At 25.0% G+C, this 26,589-nt stretch overlaps 4 protein-coding genes across 4 annotated transcripts in view; 2 read left to right on the forward strand and 2 right to left on the reverse strand.

The window, feature by feature from the left end:
• The window catches only part of LOC122504942 (condensin-2 complex subunit D3-like), a 15,175-nt gene extending 3,090 nt beyond the window's left edge, over positions 1–12,085 (reverse strand). Inside the window, exons 1-4 of the mRNA XM_043616307.1 lie at positions 11,562–12,085; positions 9,690–10,518; positions 5,978–7,651; positions 2,091–2,938 (exon numbers count right to left, since the gene is read on the reverse strand). Coding sequence (XP_043472242.1) covers positions 2,091–2,938; positions 5,978–7,651; positions 9,690–10,518; positions 11,562–11,977 — 3,767 coding nt within the window. The 5' untranslated portion in view covers positions 11,978–12,085. The remainder of the gene's footprint in view (positions 1–2,090; positions 2,939–5,977; positions 7,652–9,689; positions 10,519–11,561) is intronic.
• The window catches only part of LOC122504949 (syntaxin-1A-like), a 15,728-nt gene extending 1,142 nt beyond the window's left edge, over positions 1–14,586 (forward strand). Inside the window, exons 4-8 of the mRNA XM_043616318.1 lie at positions 34–108; positions 13,511–13,708; positions 13,863–13,936; positions 14,024–14,161; positions 14,331–14,586. Of these exons, the coding sequence (XP_043472253.1) occupies positions 34–108; positions 13,511–13,708; positions 13,863–13,936; positions 14,024–14,161; positions 14,331–14,453 (608 nt within the window). The 3' untranslated portion in view covers positions 14,454–14,586. The remainder of the gene's footprint in view (positions 1–33; positions 109–13,510; positions 13,709–13,862; positions 13,937–14,023; positions 14,162–14,330) is intronic.
• Positions 14,587–14,663: 77 nt separating this feature from the next.
• Positions 14,664–16,964, reverse strand: LOC122504947 (lymphokine-activated killer T-cell-originated protein kinase). The gene is made up of 5 exons (XM_043616315.1): positions 16,729–16,964; positions 16,320–16,553; positions 15,421–15,708; positions 15,125–15,340; positions 14,664–15,000 (listed from the first exon to the last, which is right to left on the reverse strand). The coding sequence occupies exons 1-5, from the start codon at positions 16,832–16,834 to the stop codon at positions 14,840–14,842; spliced, it is 1,005 nt and encodes a 334-aa protein (XP_043472250.1). The 5' UTR covers positions 16,835–16,964; the 3' UTR covers positions 14,664–14,839.
• Positions 16,965–17,068: 104 nt separating this feature from the next.
• Positions 17,069–26,487, forward strand: LOC122504943 (trafficking protein particle complex subunit 11). Its single transcript, XM_043616308.1, has 20 exons — positions 17,069–17,265; positions 17,704–17,895; positions 17,995–18,164; positions 19,703–19,888; positions 19,995–20,168; positions 20,392–20,559; positions 20,881–21,085; positions 21,258–21,431; positions 21,624–21,702; positions 21,777–21,831; positions 21,904–22,111; positions 22,306–22,508; positions 22,745–23,038; positions 23,237–23,442; positions 23,970–24,316; positions 24,465–24,637; positions 25,354–25,576; positions 25,940–26,048; positions 26,163–26,239; positions 26,374–26,487. Exons 2-20 carry the CDS (start codon positions 17,707–17,709, stop codon positions 26,398–26,400), a joined length of 3,267 nt encoding a protein of 1,088 aa, XP_043472243.1. The 5' UTR covers positions 17,069–17,265; positions 17,704–17,706; the 3' UTR covers positions 26,401–26,487.
• Positions 26,488–26,589: the final 102 nt, after the last annotated feature.

The following is a 26,589-nucleotide window of genomic DNA, read 5'->3' on the forward strand; positions in this document are numbered from 1 at the left end:
GAAAAAATATTTCGGCTAATTAAAAAATTGCAGGATTTCAAATGGAATTGGAGAATCGAATTTTTACCATTTCCCAAACATCGAAACGAATTCAAAGAAAACTTGTAGGTAAGTTTTTTATTTATTTTAAATTCCTTTTTCGTTATAAAAATTTCCCCTACAAGAATTGAATTTTGAAATTAAATTAAATTAAATTAAATCAAAATTAAACTAAAAATAGAATTTTTATTTGTTCTAAAAATTTTGTCTTTTTTAATATATAGTTGTTTTACAAATTAAAGATATTTTTCAAAATACTGTAACGTATTTCATTTTGTAATTTTAAAGTACAAATATATTTTTTAAAATACTTTAACGTTTTTCATTTTGTAATTTTAATTTAAAAATATTTAAACAAGAATTTATAAAAATATTGAAATTTTTCTCGTTTAGAATAAAAATAAAAATTGAATTTTTCGATTCAAATTTACAGACTTCGCACTTGATAATTAATTTTAAAACAGTAGCAAAAAGTAGCTTTTAAACTAAAAAAAAGTAGTAAAATAGTAAAAATTGAATTTTTAAAAATAATTGAAATTTGGTAAAGAATAAAAAAATAATTAAATTTAGTGAAATATTTTAAAGATACCTAATTTAAATTTGGTAAGATTTTTAAAATTTTTATATGGTATTTTATTAATTTTTTTTGAAAATAATTGAATTCCTTAAAAGCATTTTAAAATTTATGAAAATAATTGAATTTTTGGGAACGAATTTATTAGAATTTTTTAAAATATAATTTAATTTTCAAGAAGAAATTTATTACTTTTAAAAATAATTGAATTCTTCATTCTTGTGATGAATATTGTTATTTATGAAGATATTTGAATTTTGCAAAGAATTTTATTAAAATGCCTCAAAATAATTGAATTTTCGGGAATAATTTTGTTATTTACCTTTAATAATTGAATTCTTTCGAAGAATTATTTCCACGTAAATAATTGAATTCTTGGGAAGAATTTTATTAAAATCTAAAAAATTTGAATTATTTCAAAACAATTTAATTAAAATTGTATTTAAAAATAATTGAGTTTTTTCGATCAATTTTATTAAAATTGAATTCCTGTGAAAAATTCTAATATTTTTAAAAATAATTAAATTCTTGCAAAAAATTTAAAGAAAACATTTTTTTAAATAAAAAAATAAATATTTAAATTCAATTATTTTTGGTAAATAATTTAATCCCTGTGTAGATTTTTATGAAAAGTTTTTAAATAATTGAATTCCTGTGAAGATTTTACTAATTTTTAAAAATAATTGAATTGCTGCGAAAAAATTTATTGTTTTTTTTTAAAATAATTGAATTTCTGCGAAAGATTTACATAAATTCTAAAAATAATTGAATTCCAGTGAAGAATTTCATTAAAAGTTTTATATATAATTTAATTCTTACGAAGAATTTTATTAATATTTAAAACTAATTGAATTCCTGTAAAGAATTTTATTATTTTTTGCAAATAATTTAATTTCTGCGAAGAAAATAAAAATTTTTTTTAGGAAATCAATTAAAATTGTATTCAAAGTATTAATTTGAGAAATTTTATAAAAAATGTATGGAAAATAGTTGAATTACATTGTTTTAAATAATGAATTTTTTCGAAATATAATAAATATTTATGAAAATTATATTTAAAACAATTGAATTCTTGTGGAAAATTTTATTTGTGAAAATAATTGAATTTTGCGATTAATTAATTTAAAATAGTTTTAAAAATAATTGAAATTCTTCGATGAGTTTTATTATTTATGAAAAGAAGTGAATTCTTGCTTAGAATTTTATCAAAATTTTTTGAAAATAATTGAATCGTTTTAAAGAATTCGATTATAATTTTTAATTAAATATATTTTTCAAAATATTTTAACGTTTTTAATTTTGTAATTTCCAATTCAATATAAATTTAACCAGAAATTTACAAAAATATTAAAATGTTTCTAAAATAAATTTTTCACGTTTAGAATAAAAATAAAAATTGAATTTTTCGCTTCAACGTTGAAAAAAGTAGAAAAATATTTCCTTTTTAAGGAAAATAATTTTATAAATGTGTAATTACTTGCGTGAACTTGGTCCAGGCTCTGGGGAATGAATCGAATTATCACTTATGGAGATTTTTGATCCCATTGCACTCTGATAAGTTAAAGTTGAAAGTCTCCTCAAAACAATTTTAGGGTTTCGACACAAAAGATTTTTTATTTTCTCCTTCCGTCTCTCAATATTCGCACCGCCAGATTTTCTCTCCTCTCCCTTTTCTTTATCTTTCTCCCTCCCTCCTTCTTCTTGTTCATCATCTTCCTCCTCATTCTCATCATCATTACAATTTTGCCCCTTTTTCCCATATTTTCTCGAATCAATTTCAATATCCTTATCCAAATTCGGATACTCATTGTAAATATTACTCAACTGCTCTCGATTATATTCGGAAATTATTTTCAAAAAGAATTTCGTCACATCTGCCAAAAGTGACGATTTAATTTGCGCTAATTTTTTCTTCAACTTTATTATGATAGGCAGCAGGACTTCCAATTTATGCCTCTTTATGCCGTCAATAATTTCGTGTATCGCTTTTGCATTCGTTAAATTCGCCACATTTCCCGTCTCCTCCTGTGAATCGTCGTCAAATTGTTTATTTGAAACTTGCAATTGTTCATTGCTCAGCAAATAGAGAACGTCGCGTAGCATACAGATTTCCGGCTCCAATTTAATATCGAGAACATTGTCACAAATTCGGCCGAGAATTTCACTCGTTATTTTGCAAATTAGTTTCAATTTTCCCGGTGGATCGAGATGTTCGAGCAAAAAATCGTAAATTATTCGTCGTCTTGCCTCGTTCTCTCTGCCCGGCAGTGTCAAAGTCTTTTTCTCATTTTCCCTCATTGTTTGAATTGCGAATTTGTTTATTGCCTGAAAAGGAAAATGGAAATGATTTTTTAAATTCAATTTTCGAAAATAAAATTAAAGTGAAAAGTGATTTTTTAAATTCAATTATCGATATTTGACGATTTATAATTGATAATTTGTCTTATGAATTTCAAGAAATACAAAATTCTACATTATTTTTTAATAATAGTAAATTCAGGCCTCGGATCAACTTTAAGGTGAAAAAAAAGTTGCTTTAGTCGATTAAAATTCCAAAAAGAATTCGAAAAAGTCGTTCATTTAATTCATTGTTATCACAAAAAAATTTATTTTCTATATCCCTGATTTCTAAAATATTCGAAACTTGAATAATTTTGTTAAATAAATATTTAAATACTTCTTATTTATTTTTCCACGGGACATGAAATTTTAAAAAATTTCAATTCAAAACCTTTTGGGATTGAATAATTTCTAAAAATTACAACTATAACTCTTCCAAACTTCAATTATTTTCTACAATTTTTAACTAAACTTTAACTATAAATCAATTGCATATTTTTGAAAAATTTCAGAAAATTCTTCGAGAAATCAATTATTTAAATACAAAAATTCAATTTTTTACAATAATTGTAACTGTAACTGTTCTTTTTTACAAAAGTTATTAAGGTATAATATTTTCTAAAAATTAGAATAAAGAAATTATAAAAATTAATTTTTTTAAAATATTTTAAAATAATTTCTGAAAGATAATAGTTTTTCAGTTATAATTATGCAATTAAAACATTTCCAAATAATTGAAATTTAGTAAATTCTTTTTAAAATAATTGAAATTTTGTAAAATCTTTAGAAAATAATTAAAATTCAATAAAAGGTTTTAAAAAATAATTGAAATTCGATAGAAGCTATTAAAAAAATAATTGAAATTTGATAAAAACTTTTAAAAAATAATTTAAATTTAATAGAATCTTTTAAAAAATAATTGAAGTTTGACAAAATATTTTTAAAATAATTGAAATTTGGTAAAATCTTTTTTAAATAATTAAAATTTGATAAAATCCTTAAAAATAATTGAAATTCGATAAAATCTTTTTAAAATAATTGAAATTTGATAAAAACTTTTTAAAATAATTGAAATTTGATAAAATCTTTAAGAAATAATTGGAATTCGATAAAATATTTGTAAAATAATTGAAATTCGATGAAATTTAGAAAAAAAATAATTGAAATTTGATAAAACTTTCAAAAAATAAATGTAATTGGATAGAAGCTTTTAAAAAATAAATGAAGTTTGATAAAATCTTTCAAAAATAATTGAAATTCGATGAAATTTTTTTAAAAAATAATTGAAATTTGTTAAAATCTGTTGAAAATAATTGAAATTTGGTAAAATCTTTTTAAAATAATTAAATTTTGATAAAATTTAAAAAAAAATAATTGAAATTCGATAAAAGCTATTAAAAAAAATTGAAATTTGATAAAATCTTTTTTTAAAAAATTGAAGTTTAATAAAAAATAGAAAATCGAAATAAGTTGCATTTTGTACTAAAAATGTGGCATTTTTTAAATCTTTGGAAAAAAGTCGGATTAGTCGTAATTTTTTAAAATAAGTTGGAAAAAATTGCCCTTTTTCAATAGTCGAATTAATAATTTTAATTGAAAATTAAAATTGCATTAAAAACAGTTGAATTCCTAAGAAGAATTTTATTATTTATAAAAATAATTGAATTCTTTCAATTTTTTTTGACGAATACATTTAAAAATTGCATTGAAAAAGTAATTTAATTTTCATATAGAATTTTTTAAAAAATATTTGAGAATAATTGAATTATTTTTGGAGAATTTTAAATTCTTGTTGAAATTGAATTTTATGAACATTTTTGAAAATAATTAAATTCTTTCGTGTAATTTTATTTAAATCGTATTAAAAATAACTTAATTCCTGTAAAGAATTTCTGTATTTATAAAAATAATTGAATTGTTTCGAAGAATTTATTAAAATTTTAGGAAATAATTGAATTTTATGGAAATATTTAAAAATATTTGAATTCTTCCAAGGAATTCAATTGAAATTGTTTTGAAAATAATTCAATTCCTGCAAAGAATTTTAATATTTATAAAAATAATTTAATTCTTTCGAAGAATTTTACTATTTATAAAAATAATTGAATTGTTTCGAAGAATTTATTAAAATTTTAGAAAATAATTGAATTCTTTCGTGATATTTTATTAAAATTAGTTAAAAATAATTGAAATTTTGCAAAAAAATTTGCTATTTATAAAAGTAATTGAATTTTATGGAAATATTTAAAAATATTTTAATTCTTCCAAGAAATTCAATTGAAATTGTTTAGAAAATAATTGAATTCCTGCAAAGAGTTTTTTTTATTTATAAAAATAATTGAATTCTTTCGAAAAATTTTACTATTTGTAAAAATAATTGAATTGTTTAGAAGGATTTATTAAAATTTTAGAAAATAATTAAATTCTTTCGTGAAATTTTTTTAAAATTAGTTAAAAATAATTGAAATTTTGCAGAAAATTTTGTTATTATAAAAATAATTGAATTCTTCCGAAGAATGTTATTATTTAAAAATAAAAATAATTGAATTTTTGTGAAGAATTAAATTAAAATTTTTGAAAATATAATTATAATAATTAATTTTGTACCTAATAATTAATTTTTTTAAATTTTGCTTATGAAATTATTTAAAAATTTATATTTGAAAATAAAAAATTTTGTAATTTAGCTTAATTGTAAAACAATTGTTTTAATTTTAATTTAATAATAAATTGAATACCACGTTCCGCGCGCTAGCGTTAAAGGACCCCGCACAAAAAGTGCAGAATTTGGTTCGCGGTCAAATTTGTTTTGTATTTTAGATTTATGTTTGTGTTAAAGTAATTTGGAACAAATATAACCAATAAATATTAACAAATTTTACTGGGAACCAATTTATGTACTTTTTGTGCGTCGTCCTTTGCTAGTAATAATAATAATGTAGTAAATAAGAATAATAATTTAATAGTAAATTAATATCTTAGTAGATTAAAACTAAATTAAAAAAATTTTAAAATCAACTTTACCTGACAATTATTATAGTGAAAAATACTCTTAATAAACTGCTGTGAGACGAGTGTTTTATTCTTCGACAATAAACGTTCCTTGATCAGAAACATCGTCAATTCCCGTATAGTCTCATCATCATCAGTCAACATCGTTAAAATATGAAAGAAGAACGGTCCCTTAATCTTGATAAAATCCTCCAGCAGTAATTGAATAAATATCACAACAATCACTTCCCTAACTCTGGGATTCTCGTCCTTCATGCTGACGCACATGTCCGGCAAGTAGGACTCAACCAGCGCCGTGTACTGAATACAAAGATCCGCCAACGTCTTCGCCGAATTGATCTTATTCGCCGCCTCACTCTCCTTCCTCGTCTCAATCGTCTTCGACATCAATTTCCCGAAAATCGGCATCGTCTCCTCGGCGATTTCCCGATCTCGCATCGACAGCTGTCCCAGTAGCGCAATCGCCGTCGCCTGTAACTCTTTCCTCGTTTGCAGAATTCGAGGAATACTCTGCCACTCGAGAAGGAGGCCCTGAAGTGTTCGGACAGTAGACCTGGATATTTTGACCGAAGATAAAAATGCCGCGTGTCCCAGTGTCGACATCGCCTTCACGTAGAGTAATTCAGCCTCGAGAGCCTCTTCCTTATCGTCGCCGAACAATTTTTCGATTTCGTTCTCACAGAGTTTTATTAGATTCACCATTTTAGCGTCGATTTCAACTTGTAATTTTTTGGCGATCCCGATTAGGAGGTCGAAACAAATGCTTATTAACGCGATGTTGATTTCGAATCTCCCCAAAGCTTTGAGGAGAAAATCAAAAAATTCTCGTAGAAAAACTTGAGTCATTCCCGGCCATGAATTTCTCAGCACTTCGAGTTTTAGTCTCGAACAAAAGTCGTCGTATTGAAGAATTAAATTAAAATCGCTGAAGTAGAGGTCCATCTTCGGTAGCTGAATATTCTCGGACAAAGACGAAAGTAACGCCCAGGCGGATAAATTATTTTTCGTCCCAATGTGACTCTTAATACAACCAATTAATCCACTGGTCACCAAATCGGATTTTTTCCACAATTCGCAAATTTTTGACAAATTTTTCCTCATCTTCTCCTTTATCACCCGACTGATGATTAGCCAGGGAAGATTCGATGAATTTGTCACCACATCTTCGGTGTAGTTCGTTATTTTTTTCAGTAGCAAACTCTCGAGTGCTTCGAGTACTTTCTCCTGGACTTTGGGTTCAATGTCGTAGACCTGGGGCAAAATGAAATGGATCCAGTGATCGATTAGTGGGGTCAGTTCGACGTTCTCGAGAAGAATGTGAGTGAGGACTTGAATCGCGTGACTGCGAACAATTAAAGTTGGATCCCGACAACGAGTGCCGATTATAAGGAATATTTCCTCGACACTGTCCGGATGTAGGTTTGTGACATTGCGGAAAATTTGGAGTGCACTACGTCGCACTAGGGCTCTTTCGTCCTCCAGACGATCCATCAGCATTGGATAAATTTTATCCATCGTCGGTAAGGGATTGTCATCGGTGAAAATTGCACTCGACAGTTGATTGACAGTCGGAGGGAAATTGTCGTTTTCACTTCTTGACTCGTCGAATATTTCCTTGAATATCGTTCTATTCGGAGTGTCCATGTCGATACAGTTTGAAATTATCGCCATTGCTCGACCTCGTACCTAGAAAAAATAAAATTTATTTAGTAAACAAAAATAAACAAAAGCTGTCACAAAAATAAAAATATTTTCCCTGATTTCCAAACTTTTTCCTGACTGATTTTGATTTTTTCCCCAACTCTAAAAAATATTCTGCAGTTCACTCGAAAAATTACTAGATACTAAAAAAAATGTTCCACTACATTTATTTACGAATTTCTTCAATTGTCAAATTATTCGAAAACATCAATAACTTCTTTTTTAAATCAATATTTTATAATTATTTTTCTGATACTGTAACTTCTTTGAAATTATTTTCATCATTTCAATTCAATTATTATTTTCTAGAATTTTTAACTAAAATTCTACTTTAAATCAATTATTTATAATAATTTTTGAAAAAATTTTTTGACTATTTTCAAATCCATTTCTTTACAATTCAATTTCACAAAAATTTTCGATTATTCGTAAATTTTTCAATTAAATATAATTAGAGTATAGAAATAATTCATATTTTCAAAAATTTAAATTGTATTGACGAATTTTAATAAAAATATTTGAGATTACAGTAGAACCTCGATTATCCGAGGTAATGTGGGGAAGAGGTGCCTCGGATAATCGAAAACTCGGATAACACGGAACAAATGAAAATTTCATAATTTAAAATTATTTTCCATGTGTTTAAAGTGTTAGAATAATATTAAACGACAAAAATTAACGAAATTTTAAATGCAATGATCACAAATAGTAGTTTTGTAAAATTTTTTTTCCAAATTTAGTCGCTCGATTCGTTTTATCCGAGTTATTCGGCATTAACCGAGCATGTTTAGTGCCTCGGATAATCCGGAATCTCGGATAATCGAGGCTCGGATAACCAAGGTTCTACTGTAATTGCTTTTTTCGAAGAATTTAATTGAAATTCTATTAAAAATAATTGAAATTCTGCGATGAGTTTTATTATTTTTGAAAATAATTGAAATTTTGACAAGAATTATAAAAAAAATTTTGAAAATAATTGAAGTCCAGTGAAAAATTTTATTATTTGTGAAAATAATTGAATTCATGAGAAGAAATTTATTAAAATTTTTTTAAATAATTGAATTTCTGCGAAAAATTATATTAATTTTGAAAATAATTGAATTTTGCAAAGAATTCTTTTAAAATTTCTAAAAATAATTGAATTTTTCGGAAGAATTTTGTTATTTATCAAAATAATTGAATTCTTTTGATGTATTTTAATTGAATTTTTAAGAATAATTACATTTTTCAAGGAATTCAATTGAAATCAAAGATAATTGAAATTTTTCGATGAGTTTTATTATTTATAAAAATAATTGAAATTTTGACAAGAATTTTAACAAAATATTTGAAAATAATTGAATTTTGACGAAGAATTTTATTAATTTTTTAAAATAATTCTATTATATTTAAATGATTTGAGAGATTATTAAAGTTTTGAGTATAATTTTAGTTTAAAAATCTAGAAAATTAAATAAGAATTTTTCTAAAAATCCGGAAAAAATTCGAATTTTAATAAAATTTTTAAGAATTTTTTTCATTTTTCGAACATTTTTCAAGGAATTTGATTAAAATTGTATTAAAAATAATTGAAATTCTTCAATGAGTTTTATTATTTATGAAAATAATTGTATTTGGTTTTTTTTTAAATTTATGCAAATTCTATTTCTAATAATTGAATTCCTGTGAAATTTTTATTATTTTAGAAAATAATTGAATATTTGTGTAGAACTTTGTCGAAATTGTTTTTAAATAATTGAATTCTTTTGTAAAATTTTATTAATACAGTAGAATATGGAAAATCATTGAATAAAGAAATTTTTTGAAAATAATTGAAATTTTGCAATGAATTTTTATAAACTTTTAAAAATAATTGAATTTTACAAAAATTTCTGAATATAATTGAATTTTGTCGAAGAATTTTACTTTTTATAAAGATAATTAAAATGTTGACGAGAATTTAAAAAAAAAAATGTTGGAAAATAATTGAATTTCTGTAAAGAATTTAAAATTTGAATATTTATTAAAATAGTTGAATTCTTACCAAACTTGATGAATCGATGCAACGCCCCAATGTCGCCGTGATAAGAATTCGTTTCACTTTTCCCCGCTCGGCATCATTTTGATCAACAATACATTTCGAAATAATTTCCATAGCGAATATTCGACACATAACTTTATTATGAAACGAGAATAAAATCAAATTCTCAATAATCTTCAAATAGAGATTATCAAACGTAATATTTATCAATTTAGCAACAACATTCGCCTGTTTCTGTCTCGCCTCCAAACGTTCCGGACAATTAATCATCAATTGCTGCGTAAGAATCAAAATCCCATTCTCAGCCTCGTTTCTCTTCGAAATGAGTAGATTTTTCAAGAAATTAATTATCGTCTCCTGCATTATTACCAGTGACTTTTGCTGCAATTCCGTGTACGACGAGAGGAGAATCGGTAGAAAATATTTAGCAACGAGTTGTATTGTTAAGTCAACAGCTCCATGATTTGGATCGCACAATTCTTGTAGAGCAATATAGGCATTGTAGGACAATGTCGAGAGTGTTGCGTCTTTTTTTATTTTCTTCGGCGTTTGGAAAGGATTGACACTCGTTTCAAGTTTTAAGCAATCGATCAGCGATTGAATGGTGATATTCAACGTGTCCGGTTTGTCCTTCATGTAAAAAGTCCTCATCATTGTTATTAAATCAAACATTATACAATTTAATGATTTTGTCAAAGTCACTTGCTCCGAGTGTGCGAGACTTTCCACAGTTTCCTCTTCGTTTTCGTACAATTCTTCGAATTCGGGGGTTTTATTCACTTTTTTAGGAGGTGGTGCCAGTAGATTTACCAGTTTAAAAGATTCTATTGCTCTGAAACAAAAAAAATGTATTAATTTCACAAGATTAGATTCTATATTTTTTTAGTTCATTAAAAATTTAATTGTTTCTGAAATTAATTGAAATCTTGATTAGAATTTTATTCACAGTTTTTCAAATAATTGAATCCTTGCGAAAACATTTATTATTATTACAAATAATTGAATTTTTGCAAAATTTAAAAAAATAATTGAATTTTTGTAAAATTTAAAACAATAATTAAATTTTTGCAAAATTTTAAAAATAATTGAATTCTTGAGAATTTTATTAAACATTTTTTAATATAATTGAACTCCTTTGAAAAATTCAATTATTTTTTTAAATAATTGAATTTTCTCGGAGAATTTTTATAAGATTTTTAAAATTAATTGAAATTTTCGAAGAAATCAATTAAAATTGTATTGAAAATATGTGAAATCCTCATAAGAATTTTATTGTTTATATAAAAATATATAAAAATAATTAAATTTTTTTAGGAAGATTTTTATTATTTATAAATTGATTTTTTGCAAATAATTTTCTTACAATTATTGAAAATAATTGAATTCTTCATAAAATTCAATTACTTACAAAAATTTTAGTAAAAACTATTAAAAAAAAACTTCATTTTTTTCAAGAAAATTGAAATATATTCTTCAAAACAACTCAATTATTTTAAAGAATTTTAATAAAAATCTTGCCAAGAATAAAATTATTGTCAATACAATTTTAATTACATTTTCTCGAAAGATTTCAATTACTGAAAAAAATATTGATAAACTTCTTGAAATGAATTCAATTATTTTTAAATCTTTTGATAAATACTTTGCAAGAATTCAATGATTTTTAGCATTTTTAGTAAATTAATTTTAAAATTGAAAACATTTAAAAAGGAAAATTATTGAAAAAGTCATGAAACAAAAAAGCAAACAATATAGATTATTTGTTTTTGATTTTTTACATCGATCTTTAAAATATTCGGTTCTTTATTCAATAAGCGCGGTAACAAAATCAAAACAAACGAAGAACATAACCTAAAAATGATATACTTCGATTACCTGTGATATAAATGAGGATGAAACACTTGATAAACAGTACTTCCAGGAACGGCAAGCAGCATTAAATATAAACTACACGCCCTGAGGCAACATTGTCGGGAATCTTCATCGGCGCCTATTTTCTGACCACTTTTCATAATATAACCTAAAAATGCAAGCAGAGCACGAACATTGATTCCGATCGAATTTAACGTTTGCCATTTCACTTGCACTTCATCGCTGTTTTCCATGATCCATGATTTTATTATTGTACACGTCGTCATTAATAATTGTTCTAAATTTTCCGATTTAATTAATGATAAATACTCCGGGGGAGGATCAACGAACGTCAAAAACTCTCCGTCCCATATCGAATTTATCCACTCGGACTTCAAACTATTTAATTCGAATTTTTCGAATATTTTAAATCGTTCCATATTTACTATTTGTTTAGAACACAATTTTATACACTATTTTTTATATATCACTTTTCAAGTGGGCGATAATTTATTAATCATGATTGCGGCGAGATGATAATAATGACAATGGCGCGAAAACGAGAGGAAAATCGCGCCGTCAACAACTGCGCAGAATCAGAAAAGGAAAAAAGGGAACGTGAACCGGAAGTGTTCATTATGGCGTAAAAATTTGAATTTAAGGGGATCCCACATACCGATAATGCAGATCAAAAATGGTTAAAAATCTGCAACGACCGTTTCTTGAAAAATATAAGGAATTATGACCTATAAATTTGTGAAAGTCATTTTTTATTATAAATACATAGGATGAGTATTTTATTTGTTGTAATTATTAAAAAAAATATATTGTTAGAAAATTAAATATGGTCAGTTTCCAAGAGCCCAAACTGCAACGACCTTTTCTTGAAAACAACAAAACAAAATAATTTTTCCATTTAGCAAACTTAATTTTAATAAAAAATACACATAATAAGATTCATTACATATGAAAACAACAATAAAAAACTTTAATTTATGTAAACTGTTTTGTATAGCAATTTACAACAAGAAGAACACATGTGACAGCTTTTAGTAGTTCATAGAACCAAGAGATGGCGCCAAAGGTTCCAAAACTAACCAATTTTGATTATTTTTAGCTTTAAATTAGCAACAATAAAATATAATGTTTTCTTTTCGAGAAAAAATTCATTAGTGATGAAAGACACACAATGAGAGAGATTTATTTTGTTCAAATTGTTAAAGAAAAGTTAATGCTAGTAAATTAAATATCAAGTCCCACCGAACAGCTGTCACATATACACTTTACAAAGAATAAAGTTTTTATTTATTCCTGAATGGCAAATGAGTCTCATCCTCCGTATTTTCCTACAAAATTAAATTTCCCAAATAGAAAAATTATTTTGTTTCGTTGTTTTCGAGAAATGGTCGTTGCAGTTTGAGCTAGTAGTCAAAGATGTGTTACAGGGAAACTGCCCATATTTAACTTTCTAACAATAATTTTTTTTAAATAATTACAACAAATAAAATACTCATCCTGTGTATTCATGATAAAAAATGAGTTTTCCAAATTTATAGGTAATAATATCTTATATTTTCCAAGAAACGGTCGTTGCAGATTTTTAATCATTTTAGATCTGCAATGTCGATAAGTGGGATCCCCTTAAAAACAAAAAAATGGAAATTTTTTTATTTATTTTCCATTTAGAAAATTAAAATTAAGAAATTTCCCAATTTTTGAAAATAATTGAAATTTTATTAAAATTCTTGAAAATAATTGAATTTAAATAATATTTTAAAAAATAATTGTACTTTTTTGAGAAATTTGATTAAAATTGTATTTAAAATGATTGAATTCTTATAAAGAATTTTATTTCTGAGAACAATGAAATTCTTTCAAATTTTATTAAAATTCTTGAATAATAATAAACAAGAATTTAATTATAATTGTTGTACAAAAATATTCAAACAATTTTTTTGTTGCCTTTTTATCAGAAATGGGAAAGCAGACGATAAAAGTCGACGAACTCACAATTGAAAGTGCAGCCGATGGTCCAGCTCATAAAAGAATAAAAATTCTCCAATATACCACAATGCTGAAACTTTATTCAGATATTATACAAGATTACAACGAGACTTTAATTAAATACCACGAAAAATGCACAGCATTATTACAGCAACAAAGACTCTTAAGTAGGTGACAAAAAAGACAAAGAAAAAACTTACTTAAAAAATAAATTAAAAAAAAAATATATTTAATGTAAAAAAATAAAAATTAATTGATATTAATAAAAATAATAAAATAATATCTAAAAATTTGGAACATAATTTTAAAAAAATATTTCAGTTCGAAGGCAAATATCGAGCGAAGAATTCGAAGAATTAATGGACGCGCAAGAAACGAGTCTTTTTGTTGATAACGTTAGTAATTGGTAATATTTATATTTTTATATATAAAAAGAAATATATATTTGACGTAGAAAATAATAAAGAATTTTTCTCTTATAGATTTTAGTTGATATTCAAATAACGAAGCAACAATTGTCTGATATGGAAACGAGGCACAAGGAAGTGAAAAAATTGGAAAAATCTATAACCGAAATTCGTGACATGTTTGTCGATGTTGCTTTTTTAATTCAAGAGCAGGTGGAAATTGGAAAATTTTTAAAAATAGTAAAATTAAATAATAAAAATGAAAACATTGAAATAGTAGCAAGTAAAGAAAATAGAATTAAAACAAAAGAAAATAAAATTAGAACAATATAAAATAGTAAAAAATAATAATTAATGAAGTAAAGTGTCTTTGAATTTTTAGGGAGAACAAATAAACAGTGTGGAATTTTTCGCTGGAAAAACGATGGACAATATTGACAGTGGCGGTCAAGATCTTAAAGAGGCTAAGAAAAAGAGCGCAAAACTCCGAAAGGTACAAATTTAATAGAAATTTTTTTTCTCATTCCTCACCTTTCTTTCCTTTCCACTTTGAATTGTTTTTCTTAAAATTTTCCTTCTCTTTCTTCATCATTTTAATTTATTTTTCTCTTCTCTCCTTTATTTCAATTTTTTTTTCTTTCTTTGTTTTCTCTTTTTTTAAATTTACTTCTTCTCTTCTTCTTTTTTTAATATATTTTTCTCTTCTTTTTTGGCAATTGCATATTCGCATTTCAATATTTATAATTTCTCTCCTCAACTCCTTTTCTTTTTGCTTCCAGAGGAAAATCAAAATTGCTTGCATCCTCGTGACGATAATCATTATTCTAATTTTTATTGCTGTTTACTTTTAAAGAAAATAAAGAATTTATGGAAAAAAAATTAGCAAATATACTAAGTTTTTTTCTGTGGGAAAATTATTGTCTTGTAGAAGCGCACAACACCCTTGGCGCTTGGTCGTTTTTTATATTCATCCTCAGTGCAAACGGAGAATATTTCCAAAACCTGATCGTAACCCTCGCTTGGAAAGAATGCCGGCAAAAGTGGACGAGTTCCTTAAAAAAAAAGAGAGAAAAAACAAAATTTATTAATAAAGCATTGAAAAATTGTTTTTATAAACAAAAAAAGGTAATTAAAGAAATGAATTTAATGCAAAATAGAAGAAAACAAATTTTCTACCTGGTCCAGAAATTGTCGTATCGAGCTCCGAAGAATAACTCACGTCCATTGAATTTAAATCATCATTTTCGTCGCAATTTTCATCGGCCATTATTTCCTTCATTACGTCCGACATTGTGCTGCAAGAATCGACATGTGGCGGAGAAAGAGCCATCATTTCGTAAAGAACAAGTCCATAGGACCACATGTCCGCTTTATTTGTCACCGGTCCTTCACCTTTTAAAGAAATGCAAAAATTAAACATTTTTCCTTCAAAATAGTAAATAAAAAGAGAAAAAAATGTAAAAAAAAATTACCGGAAAGAATTTCGGGCGCATTCCAACATTCAGTGCCAATATAAGTGGCGTCTCCTTGCTTTTTCTTATCCATTTCCAACGATTCAGTGAGGCAAAGAGAAACGCCAAAATCGCACAATTTCACTGTTTTGTAATCAAAGGAAACAAGAACGTTGTAACTTTTAATATCGCCATGTAAAATAAAAGCAGTGTGATGTAAATACTCGAGGCCTTTAGCAACTTCGAAGCCAATTTTCAAAATGTCTTTCGCACTAAATAGTTCGCCATCTCTTTCCTCAATCATGTCGCCTGAAAAATAATTTTTCAAAAGAATTCAATTATTTTCTAAAATTCTTAATAAATCCTACGAAACAATTCAATTATTTTTCTAAACATTTCTAAACAGTAAAATTCTTTGCAGGAATTCAATTATTTTAAAAACAATTTTAATTAAATTCCTCTGGAGAATTCAATTTAAAAAAAAATTTAATACGTTTCAAATAAATTCAATTATTTTTTAAAATCTTAATAAATTCTTCGAAACAATTCAATTATTTTTATAAATAAAATTCTTTGCACGAATTCAATTATTTTCAAAACAATTTAAATTGAATTGCATGAAAGAATTTAATTATTTTCAAAAATTATGATTATCTGTCGTAGCATTATTTTTTTACTTTTTAATATTTTTCATTTATTTTTACTTTTTGATATTCTTTCTTTATATAATTTTTTATTTGCTCTTCTTTGTTTCTAATTTTTTTCCACTCTTTAATATTCTTTCTTTGTATCTATTATTTTATTATTCGTTTTGCTTTGTTTTTAATTATTTTATTTATTTGTTTTGCTTTGTTTCTAATTATTTTTTTTTTATTTTTTCTAAATATTTTTACTTTTTCATTATTTGTTTTTTTTCTTACCAAGAGAAGAGTCGAGTTTCTCCATAACCAAACATGGCTCTCCACTGGCTTCTTTCGTAAATCCACGAAAACCAATAATATTTGGATGATTCAATTTACGAAGTATCGTCGCCTCGTCCCTTATTCGTTCATTATATTTTGGATCTTTGACAACTTTATTTCTCTTCTTCACTGCCCAAGGCGATCGAATGCATCCAACTTTTGGTGATCTCTCCAATGTGAAAACTTTCACGCCTTAAAAAAGAGCAAAAAGAAACGTAAACAAACAAACATGTAAATAAATATTTAGACACTTGAACGTCAATAATAAAAAAAAACCAAACACAAATTTTCAACCCTATTTCTTTGTTGAATTTCTTTTAAATATAATGTTTAATTTTCAAATAATTTTCAGTAAACAATGACATACCGCAACCATAACCTAACTCTTGCAAATAAGGCGATGGAGGAATTCTAATTGGAGGTAAAGCTTTTTCCGGTGTTCGAAATTTCTTCGGTGTTTTAAATTCCGCCATAACTTAGCTTTCGATTTATTGACCAAAAAATATGACAATGATGGCAGTAATATTAAAAATTCAGGAGAAATAATAAAATGACGTTGCGACGCGCACTAATTTTTTGTAAATAATCCGTTACAATTGTAAACAACACTTTAACTTCCGGTTCAATTTTGACATTTCAGTCCATTATCCTCCCGTTCCCATTTACATATGCGATGTGCAATCGTCCAATTGACAGTTTTCTTTTGACAGTGACAGATTTTCTAACCTTATGAATGTTTTAAGAAATGAATATTTTTTTTCTCTTTTATTATTACATAGAAAAATTATTATTATAAACAATGGGGAAAATATGTAAATAAAATAATAAATATTATGTAAATTTTATGTTTTTGTATCGTGAATTAAGAGATTAGTTGTATATTTATAAAAAAAATTGTTTTTTGGTAAGTTAAATTCTTCTTTCACTCTTTTGATATTTATATTTAATATTTATGACGTATTTTTTCGTTTTTTAATACTTTTTCATTTCTCTTATACTGGTTTTAAAAATATTTACCAGTTTTAAATACTAAGTTAGTAAATAATTGTATTTAAACTATTTAAATATGTCTATGACAGAAGTAAGTTACAATTGTAAAGAGAAAATAAATGACAGATCTTTTTATTTTAGTAGCAACAATATATTCTTTTATAAATTCTTCAACCTGTCAATATTATTGTTATCGATTTATTGCATACGTATTTTTCAAATTAGATATTGTTTATTAACATAACCTTAAAATAAACTTTTCCCGAAAATGAATGAACTGAATGAACTAAATTTTCAATTTTTCGTATAATAAGCTCAATATTATTATTGTTTTCCATTTTTCTGCGAATAGAAAATGTTTGAATTGCCAGCTGAATTGACAGCTAAACCCTTGGCCTTTGTTGCCATTACGGGTTTAAATATGTCAAATACAATTCACAAATCGATTTGGGATGCATTTATCAATAATCGTCGTCCCGATAGTGCTGCAATTCAGTATAAATTATTAACTGGCAATCTTGAATTTCCAACTGAGAAACCAAAGGTATTTCAAGTTTATTACTTTGCAAATTTTACATTTTATTTCTTTACTTTTACACTTTTTAGTTTTAATTCAATGTTTTTTGAAAAAATTTGTCCACAGAGAAATTCTTACGAATGGTACATACCGAAGGGAATTTTAAAGAGAAACTGGATGAATAAATATTTAAATGAAATTCCAGCTCTTGTTGTCGTTTTCTATGATCTTGATTGGACAGATCCGATGTGGAACGAAAAAACAATGGAATGTGTCTCTAGAGTTCGTTCTCTAAGGTAAATTTCTAATTAAATAATTACTAATTAACCAGCAAATGATATGCGCCCGAAAAGCGATATTCCATTTTATTATATTATAAATTGAAAAATTTTATATTTTCAAGAAAAAATATCAATTTTTGAATTATTCCAAATTCAAAAATTAAAGAATTTACTTATTAAGTACATAATATTTAATATTCTCATTTATTATTATTATCAAAAAATTTTAATAACATTTTTCCCAAGAATTTCATTATTCTCAAAAATAATAAAATACTTCACAAGAATACAATCATTTTCAATAGAATTTTAATAAAATTTCTCGAAAGAATACAATTATTTTTCAAAATATTAATTAACTTCAATTACTTTCAACAATCTTAATATAAATTCGTTTATTTTCAACAATTTTGATGAAATTCTTTTTAAAAAAATTATTATTTTTAAATCTTTAATAAATTTCCTTCAAAAAATTAATTCAATTACTTTCGAAAATTCAGATAAAAGTTTTTTCAATTAATTCAATTATTTTAAAGAATTTCAATATAAATCTTGCCAAGAATTAAATTATTTCCAATAATATTTAAATTTAATTTTCTCGAAAGAATTCTATTATTAAAAAAAATATTGATAAAATCCTTGAAAGCAATTCAATTATTTTCAAACTTTTTTATAAATATTTTACAAGAATTCCTGTATAAATTTTAGTATTTATTGATATTATTGAATTCTTTCGAAGAATTTAAAAAAAAGTTTTAAAAAAATAAATTTTTTGAAAATAATTGAACTCCTGTGATAAATTTTATTAATTTTCAAAAATAATTGAATTTCTGCGAAGAATTTAATTAAAAGTTTTGAATAAAATTGAATTAATTGAAAATAATTGAATTCCTGTGATGAATTTTATTAGTTTTTATAAATAATTGAATTTCTGAAAAGAATTTTATTAAAACTTTTGAAAATAATTGTATTTAATGCGAAGAATCTTATTAAAAGTTTCGAAAATAATTGAATTCTTACTGAGAGTTTTATTAAAAGTTTTTTAAAGAATTGAACTCCTGTGAAAAATTCAATTAATTTTTAAAATAATTGAATTTTCTCGGAGAATTTTTACAAGATTTGTAAAAATAATTGAAATTTTTCGAAGAAATCTATTAAAATAAATGAAATCCTGATAATAATTTTATTATTTATATTAAAATAATTGCATTTTTTTTACAAAGATTTTTATTATTAATAAATTGACTTTTTGCAAAGAATTTTATTCACATTTATTGAAAATAATTGAATTCTACATAAAATTTAAAAATTTTAAAATTTTCTCCACTACTTTCAAGAATATTGAAAAAAAATTCTTTTCCGAAAGTCAATTATTTTTAATAATTTTAATAAAAATCTTGCTAAGAATTAAATGATTTTAAGAATATATTTTTAAATTAGAAAAATTAATACTAAAGAGAAAATAAAAATTAGATTTGTCTTTAAATGTTAGAAAATATTGTAAATTTTATTATAGAAATTCTAATATTTGTCTTTCTTTCAATTAAATTTAGAGGCGTTTTAGGAGAGAGGAACACAAAGTACGCAATTGTTTTGATTCAAAGACACGCTGCGCCTCCGGGAACGGAGGACGTTCTCGCAACGGAAAGAGCGACCGCACTTTATACCGCCTGCGATATTCCTGCAAAATCACTGTACATTCTTCCTCTCGGCGATCATCTTATAGGATACATCACCAGGTTAGAGAAAATTAAATAAAAAGAAGACAAAGTTTTTCAATTTTTCTTCGTTTTATTTTTTAAATTAACAGAAAATTTATTTGATTATTTCCACCCTTTTTTCTAGATTGGAAGGAGCTTTTAACGATTTAGCGCAAGGATTTTATCATCTCGAATATCGTAACGTGAAAGGACATCGCGATCAATTGAATAAAACGACTCATCAATATTTATTTGTTCGACATCAGTTCAAAATGGGCTTTTTTAATGAACTCAAACACGAACATCATACAGCTCAAAAGTAAATTCTTTTCTATTTTAATAATAATTATTTATTTTAATCATTTTTTCGATCATTTTTATTATAAAAACTATTATTATAATAATTATAGTAAAATAATTATTATTATAATAAAAATTATTATAAAAAGGTTCAAATAAGGTTATTTTGCTTTTATTGTGTTTAATTTCGACTAGATTTGAATAATCGTAATAATTATTTTAATAATTAAATTATTTTTCAGACACTATCAGCAGGCTTACAATAATTTACTCGACATACGAATGGTCGACACGAACTCATTGGAAATCAAAACAATAGCCAGTTTTTTAAACTATAAACTCTGTAAATTAATGTTTTCACTAAATCTTCCGAAAGATGCGATTTCACAGTTTAAGAGTCACACTGAAAGGTACGAATTCTTTTTCTTCCATCAGTGAAAATTTTTTACTGGTACAAATTTATTTCGTTACTAGAACTTATTCAATATTCAATTTAAAAATTAAAAGTTAAGAATTAAGAATTAATTTTTATTTTCTATATTAATTAGGTATTATATTTGTTTTTTTTTATTTTTCTTTATTTATTATTTCCAAATATAATACTTGCTTTTTGTTAAAAATTTTTTTTAATTTCGTAATTATATAAATAAAATGATTAGTAATTTATTTCGTAATAAACGTTTTTTAAGGAAATTGATATTTTCATTGAAGGAGAGAATTTAATTTTGCAGATTTAAAATAAGACCGGGACCGCCGGAATTAATATTCGAGCATCACGCATGGATGTCGAGTCAATATTCAACGTTCGCCGAATTATTCGACGACGCGATTCGACAGGGACTTCCAGCTGTTCAGACACAGCATCCTGGCTATTATTTCCAACTGGCGGCAAAATACGCGAGCGAAAGGCAAGCGGCTTCAAAGGAAATTTGCTCTGTACGTCAATTTTAAAAATCTAAAATATTAAATACTAAAAAAATATTGTAAATCTAAAATATACGAAAAGAATCAAATATTTTTCTTGAAATATCTAAAAAAAATCTAAAAAGAAATAGTAAAATAATATCTGATTGTGGAAATATTGATAGCAAATTTGACTCGGTTTTAGAGTGTGGAATCGTATCCAGAGCCGGATCCGTTGGCCGACGAGGAGAAATTGGAATTTTACGGACAAAGGCCGTGGCGACCGGGGAAACTGAGCGCCGAACCAGCGGATACAATGGGCGAATCTGCGGCAATTCAGGCTCTTCAATTTAGAGAGAAAACCACTGTTAATCATTCTGTGAGTACAAACATTGCATTTAAATTAGAAAAGCAAAATAAATAGTTGACAGTCAAAAGAAAAATATTAATAATAAATAATAGAAAAAGAACTGTAAAAAGTAAATTTATGTAGAGAATAAAATAAAAAAGGAAAAAGAATAAATTAAAATAAATAGAATATAGAAATAATTTAAAAAATTCTATTTTTCAGATGATAATTATAGGCCTCTTAGGAAATGCAATTTCACAATTTAAAATCTATCGATGTCCGCGAATGCGCCGAGTACTTGGTAATTTTTCTTGTTTCTAATTTATTTCTACTTTTTTAAAAAAGAGGAAAAATCTATTTTATTCTTATTTCTAGTTATACAAATGGCGGAGGAGTATTTTAACGCAAAAGATTATGGAAAAGTTTTAACGTGAGTAGAAAAAGAAATATAATTAATAATTCAGGTGTGAAATTTTGTAATTAAAAAAAGGAAATTTTTCAGATTGTTGATTCATATGTTATGGGAATATCGAAGTGAGCGCTGGCCGCTTTTACATACGAATATTTTAAAGACTGCTCTACGCGCTGCTTATTTGTCAGTGAGCGTTCAGGATTATCTTGCGCTGGCCCTCGAAGCAATTGGACCGACGACATTGTTTTCCGATGAACATCGTTCCTCAATTCATGCAAATATTTTCAATATTCTCCAGGTTTGTTGTCATTAATTTTAATTAATTATTCTTTTCTTTTTTCTAATTTTCTGATTGTACGTTCATTTTGCTCTTTATTTTCTTAATTTCTTCTTCTAATTTTCTGATTGTAAATTCATTTTCTTAATTTCTTTTTCTTATTTTACTTTTTATTTACTTATATTTTTCTTTTGACTATCAAATATTTTCTACAGAGGAAACCTCCGAATCCAGAGGCAGATTTGCCGGAGAGTGACAAAAATGTAATTCAAAAATGGAGCGCGGAACTTTCCCGACCGGAGCCAATTTTATTTACAATCGACGACAACACAACATTGTCGTTTATTGAAATTAAAACGAGATTCACTGAACCAAAGTACACTGTTAATTCGACTGTCACCATTGAAGTTCTCGTCAGGTATTTTTCTTCTTTCCTATAAAAAAATTATCGGTATTAAGTTCAAAAAATAATACTAATTAAATTACGTTAAACTAAATCAAGTTAAATTAATTAAACTGTTAATTAAATTACGATAATCTGAACTAAGTGAAATTAATTAAACTATTAATTAAATTAACAATTAATTTAAAAGTAACTTAATATTAATTTAAATCGAATAATTTAGATTCTTAAAGTTCTTTTCGAATTTTCAGGAACTCGTGCAGAGAGAATATTGAATTTTCGAAAATCACGGTAACAATAAACAATCCTGGTTACAATTTGGAAATCCCGATAAACGGAAGCGCTGACGATTTCACTTTTCACGAGGGCGAGACGAAAAAATTCAACTGTCAATTTCAGGTCGAATGCAATGGAAATGAAATTCAAATTAGCGCAGTTTCCTTCTATTTGGGACGGGAGAATAATTGTTGCGTCATTATGCGATTCTCGCCCAACGGAAGTGACAACACTGTCGATCGATTGTATCCCGAAATTCAACAACTTCGGTAATTTTTCATCTATTCATCTATACAACAAAATTAACATTTCTTTGTTTATTTTTTTAAATTAATTTCAATTTAATTAAATTAATTAGTTTAATGTTGACGAAGTAACGAATTTGACATTTCTTTCTTTATTTTTTAAATTAATGTCAATTTAATTAAATTAATTAGTTTAAAGTTAACGTTTTTTTTTCTTTGCAGAAGTAACGAATTTGACAGAGTGAGGAATTTAACGACAGCGCAAATAAAGCACAAGGATGCGAAAATTATTTTAAACGTCGAATCGGAAGAGCCAGCACTACTCGGCGAATGGTTTCCAATAAAAATTTCCGTCACCACCGCCGAGAGTATATCGAAAAGTTTTTTAAAAATGCATCTTTTAAATCCTGGGAATAACGAGCAATTGAGTACGTTCCGTCTTCTTCTATAATTTAATTAACAGAATCATTTGAATAAATAGATTATTTAAATTCTTAAAAGTCATTAGGTAGTTTTATTAAAAATTATGAAAATTATGATTTTTCAAAAAGTATTTCATAAATATTGTTTAAAATAATTGTACTTATATTAAAATTCTTGAAAATAATCGAATTTAATTAATATTTTAAAAAATAATTCGATTCTTTAGAGAAATTTTATTAAAATTGTATTGAAAATGATTGAATTCTTGTGAAATATTTTATTATTTTTGAGAATAATGAAATTCTTGCGAAAAATTTTTGAATAAAAATAAACAAGAATATTTAATATTATGTACTTAGTAATTGAATTCTTTAAATTTTAAATCTCTAATCATTCAAAAATTGATGTTTATTCTTGAAAGTATAAAATTTTTAATTTATAAAATAATAAGAAATGGAATTTACTAGTTTATAATAATTTTAAAAGGTAAAATTAAAAGTTTAAATTTCTAATGTCTGTTTTTTTGTTGCAGCTGAATTGAGTTTAAATGCAAAGGAAAAGGAATCGAATCTATCAGTGGAAGTGAATTTAATGGAAAATAAAAGTTTCGAGAGAATTTTCTATTTTCGTGCACATAAAATTGGAATGAGAAGTTTTATGATAAATTTAGATTACATAATGAATGAGCAGAATAAAAGTTCAGAGCAATTAACAATAAATGTTGGTGTTGTGAAACCATTTGAAATTACAACACAATTTTATACAATGCTTTATGAACCATTGACAAAGGGTTTTATTAATGAGCCATTCTTCATCATGCCACACATTAATTGTACATCGCCATGGCCCATCAAAATTCTAGGCACATCCATTGAATTGGTTTGTTTGCTGTTCATTCATATTCAGTAATAATTCATTATAAAGAAAATATTCAAATTTAAATTTATTTTAAAATAATAGTCGAAAATAGTAAAAATAGTAGAGAATATTGGGAATTATTTTATAAATTGAATTATTTTTACTTCAGGGCGATTCAATTCAAATGGAAAATGAAGAAGAAGAAGAAGAAAATAAAGAATGTATTTTATCTGGAATTATTCTCAAAGAAGGAGAATCTGGAACGGATGTTTATTCGGTTTTTCCGAAAATTGGTAGCGAACAACCGACAAGTACTGGAGTCTACACCGTGAGATGGAAACGGTATTTTGTCTTTTTATCTTCTACAAATTATTTTTTAACCATTTTTCTTCCTGTATAAAATTACATTTTTCTATATAAGAATGCAGAATTTTATATTTCGTAGAAATCTTTCTTTTTAATAAGGAATTTTTGAAATTAAAATAAATAAATTTTTTTAAATCGTAAATATAAATTAAAAAATTAAAAGAAAAATAAATTTGAAAATTTTGAAGAGAAACAAAAGCAAAAATAAAAATAAGGTGAAAGGAAAATTTCCATATTTTAGTGAATGTTAAATTTTAATCTTAGTTACCCAACAAAAAGGGAGATAAAAAATAGGAAATAAAAAATCTTTATAGTTTCAAAGAAAAGTAAAATTTAAGAGAAACGTAAATTGATAAATATTTGCAAATAAAAAATAAACTTAAAAAAAATAATAAAAAAAATATTCATGAATTTTTAATCTTTCCAACCGAGAACAAATTAAATTTTTTACCTTTCGAAGGATAAAATATTTCTTTTCTCGAATTCGTTTTTGTTAATAAATAAATAGAATAAAAAAGTAATAATTATTGTAAAATATTATATTAATTAATAATAGTTATTATTATTACTATTATCAAAAATTTATTTTTTAATTTACTTATTATTAAAAATAATGATAGTAGAAAAATATTTTCGAAAATTAAATTTAAATTGGCGATAATTTAAATTTTTTTTCATGTTTTTGGTTTTAGGGCGAATCGAGAAGATTCGCTGGAAACAAGCAATAGCGTGACCTTAACTCCACTTTGGGTGGAAGATTCTGTGATTGGAGTTGAAGCGAAACTTCCAGCTTTTGGCACTGTGCGAACACCTCTCTGCATTACTTATTACATTCGAAATCATTCTGATTTTTTGATAACACTTCACATGACAATGGAAGCGAGTGACGCCTTTATGTTCGCCGGAAATAAAGAGGTCCAATTATTTTCCCTTTTTTTCTGACAATTTTCATTTTAAAACGAAAGTTCATAATATCTTCACCGAAAGTATAGAATTTTTTGTTTTCTTTTTTCTGGCAATTTTTTTTGTAAACTAATTTCTTTTTTCTGACAATTTTTTTGTAAACTAATTTCTTTTCAACAAAAATTTTGTGAATTATTTTCATTTTTTGACAAAATTATAATAATCTTCGCTTTATTGTTAACAAAAAATTTTGTGAGAATTGTTTTTATTTTTTGACAAAATTATAATAATTTTCGGTTTATTGTTAACAAAAATGTTGTGAATTATTTTTATTTTTTGACAAAATTATAATAATTATCGCTTTATTGTTAACAGATTGATATTTACATTCTTCCCGAGAGCGAAAGAAAAGTCGAGTGGATTTTACGACCTCTCGTCGCTGGATTTGTTGCACTTCCAAATTTAACACTCGCCGTTTCTACCGGTGAGTTTTTTATTCTCTGATTTATAAACAAATTTAATTTTTAAAACTTTTTTTTAACTTATTTTCTCTTTATTTTCTGTGTAAATTTTTCAATTTATTATTTATTTTCAACAGAAGATGAACATAAATTGAGCAAAAACAAATTAGCCGAAGTTTTAGAAAGATCTTTACCAAGTCATATTTATATAATGGTAAGTCGAAAAAATTCTCTAAAAAGTAAATAAATAACTTCTTTCATATTTAATAAATAATTTTTTAATAATTATAATTCAATAATTTAATAATAATAATAATTTTTTTTAACGAAAATAAATATTTTTTTCAGCCAAAATCGCAAATCTCCGACAATTAGGATTTAAATAAAAATAATTCCCCCTAAAGTTCAGTTTATATATTATTATTATTTTTTATTCAATAATTTTATAAACTGATCTTCGGGGAAAAAAATAAAAAAAATAATGGAGAATTAGAAAATGAATTTTTTTTAATTACAAAATTGTACAAAAATATCTGTTTGTTAAATAAATTTTGTTTAAGTTAA

Source organism: Leptopilina heterotoma, unplaced genomic scaffold (genome assembly GCF_015476425.1).
Source record: "Leptopilina heterotoma isolate Lh14 unplaced genomic scaffold, ASM1547642v1 Lhet_325, whole genome shotgun sequence".
Lineage (NCBI taxonomy): Eukaryota > Metazoa > Arthropoda > Insecta > Hymenoptera > Figitidae > Leptopilina > Leptopilina heterotoma.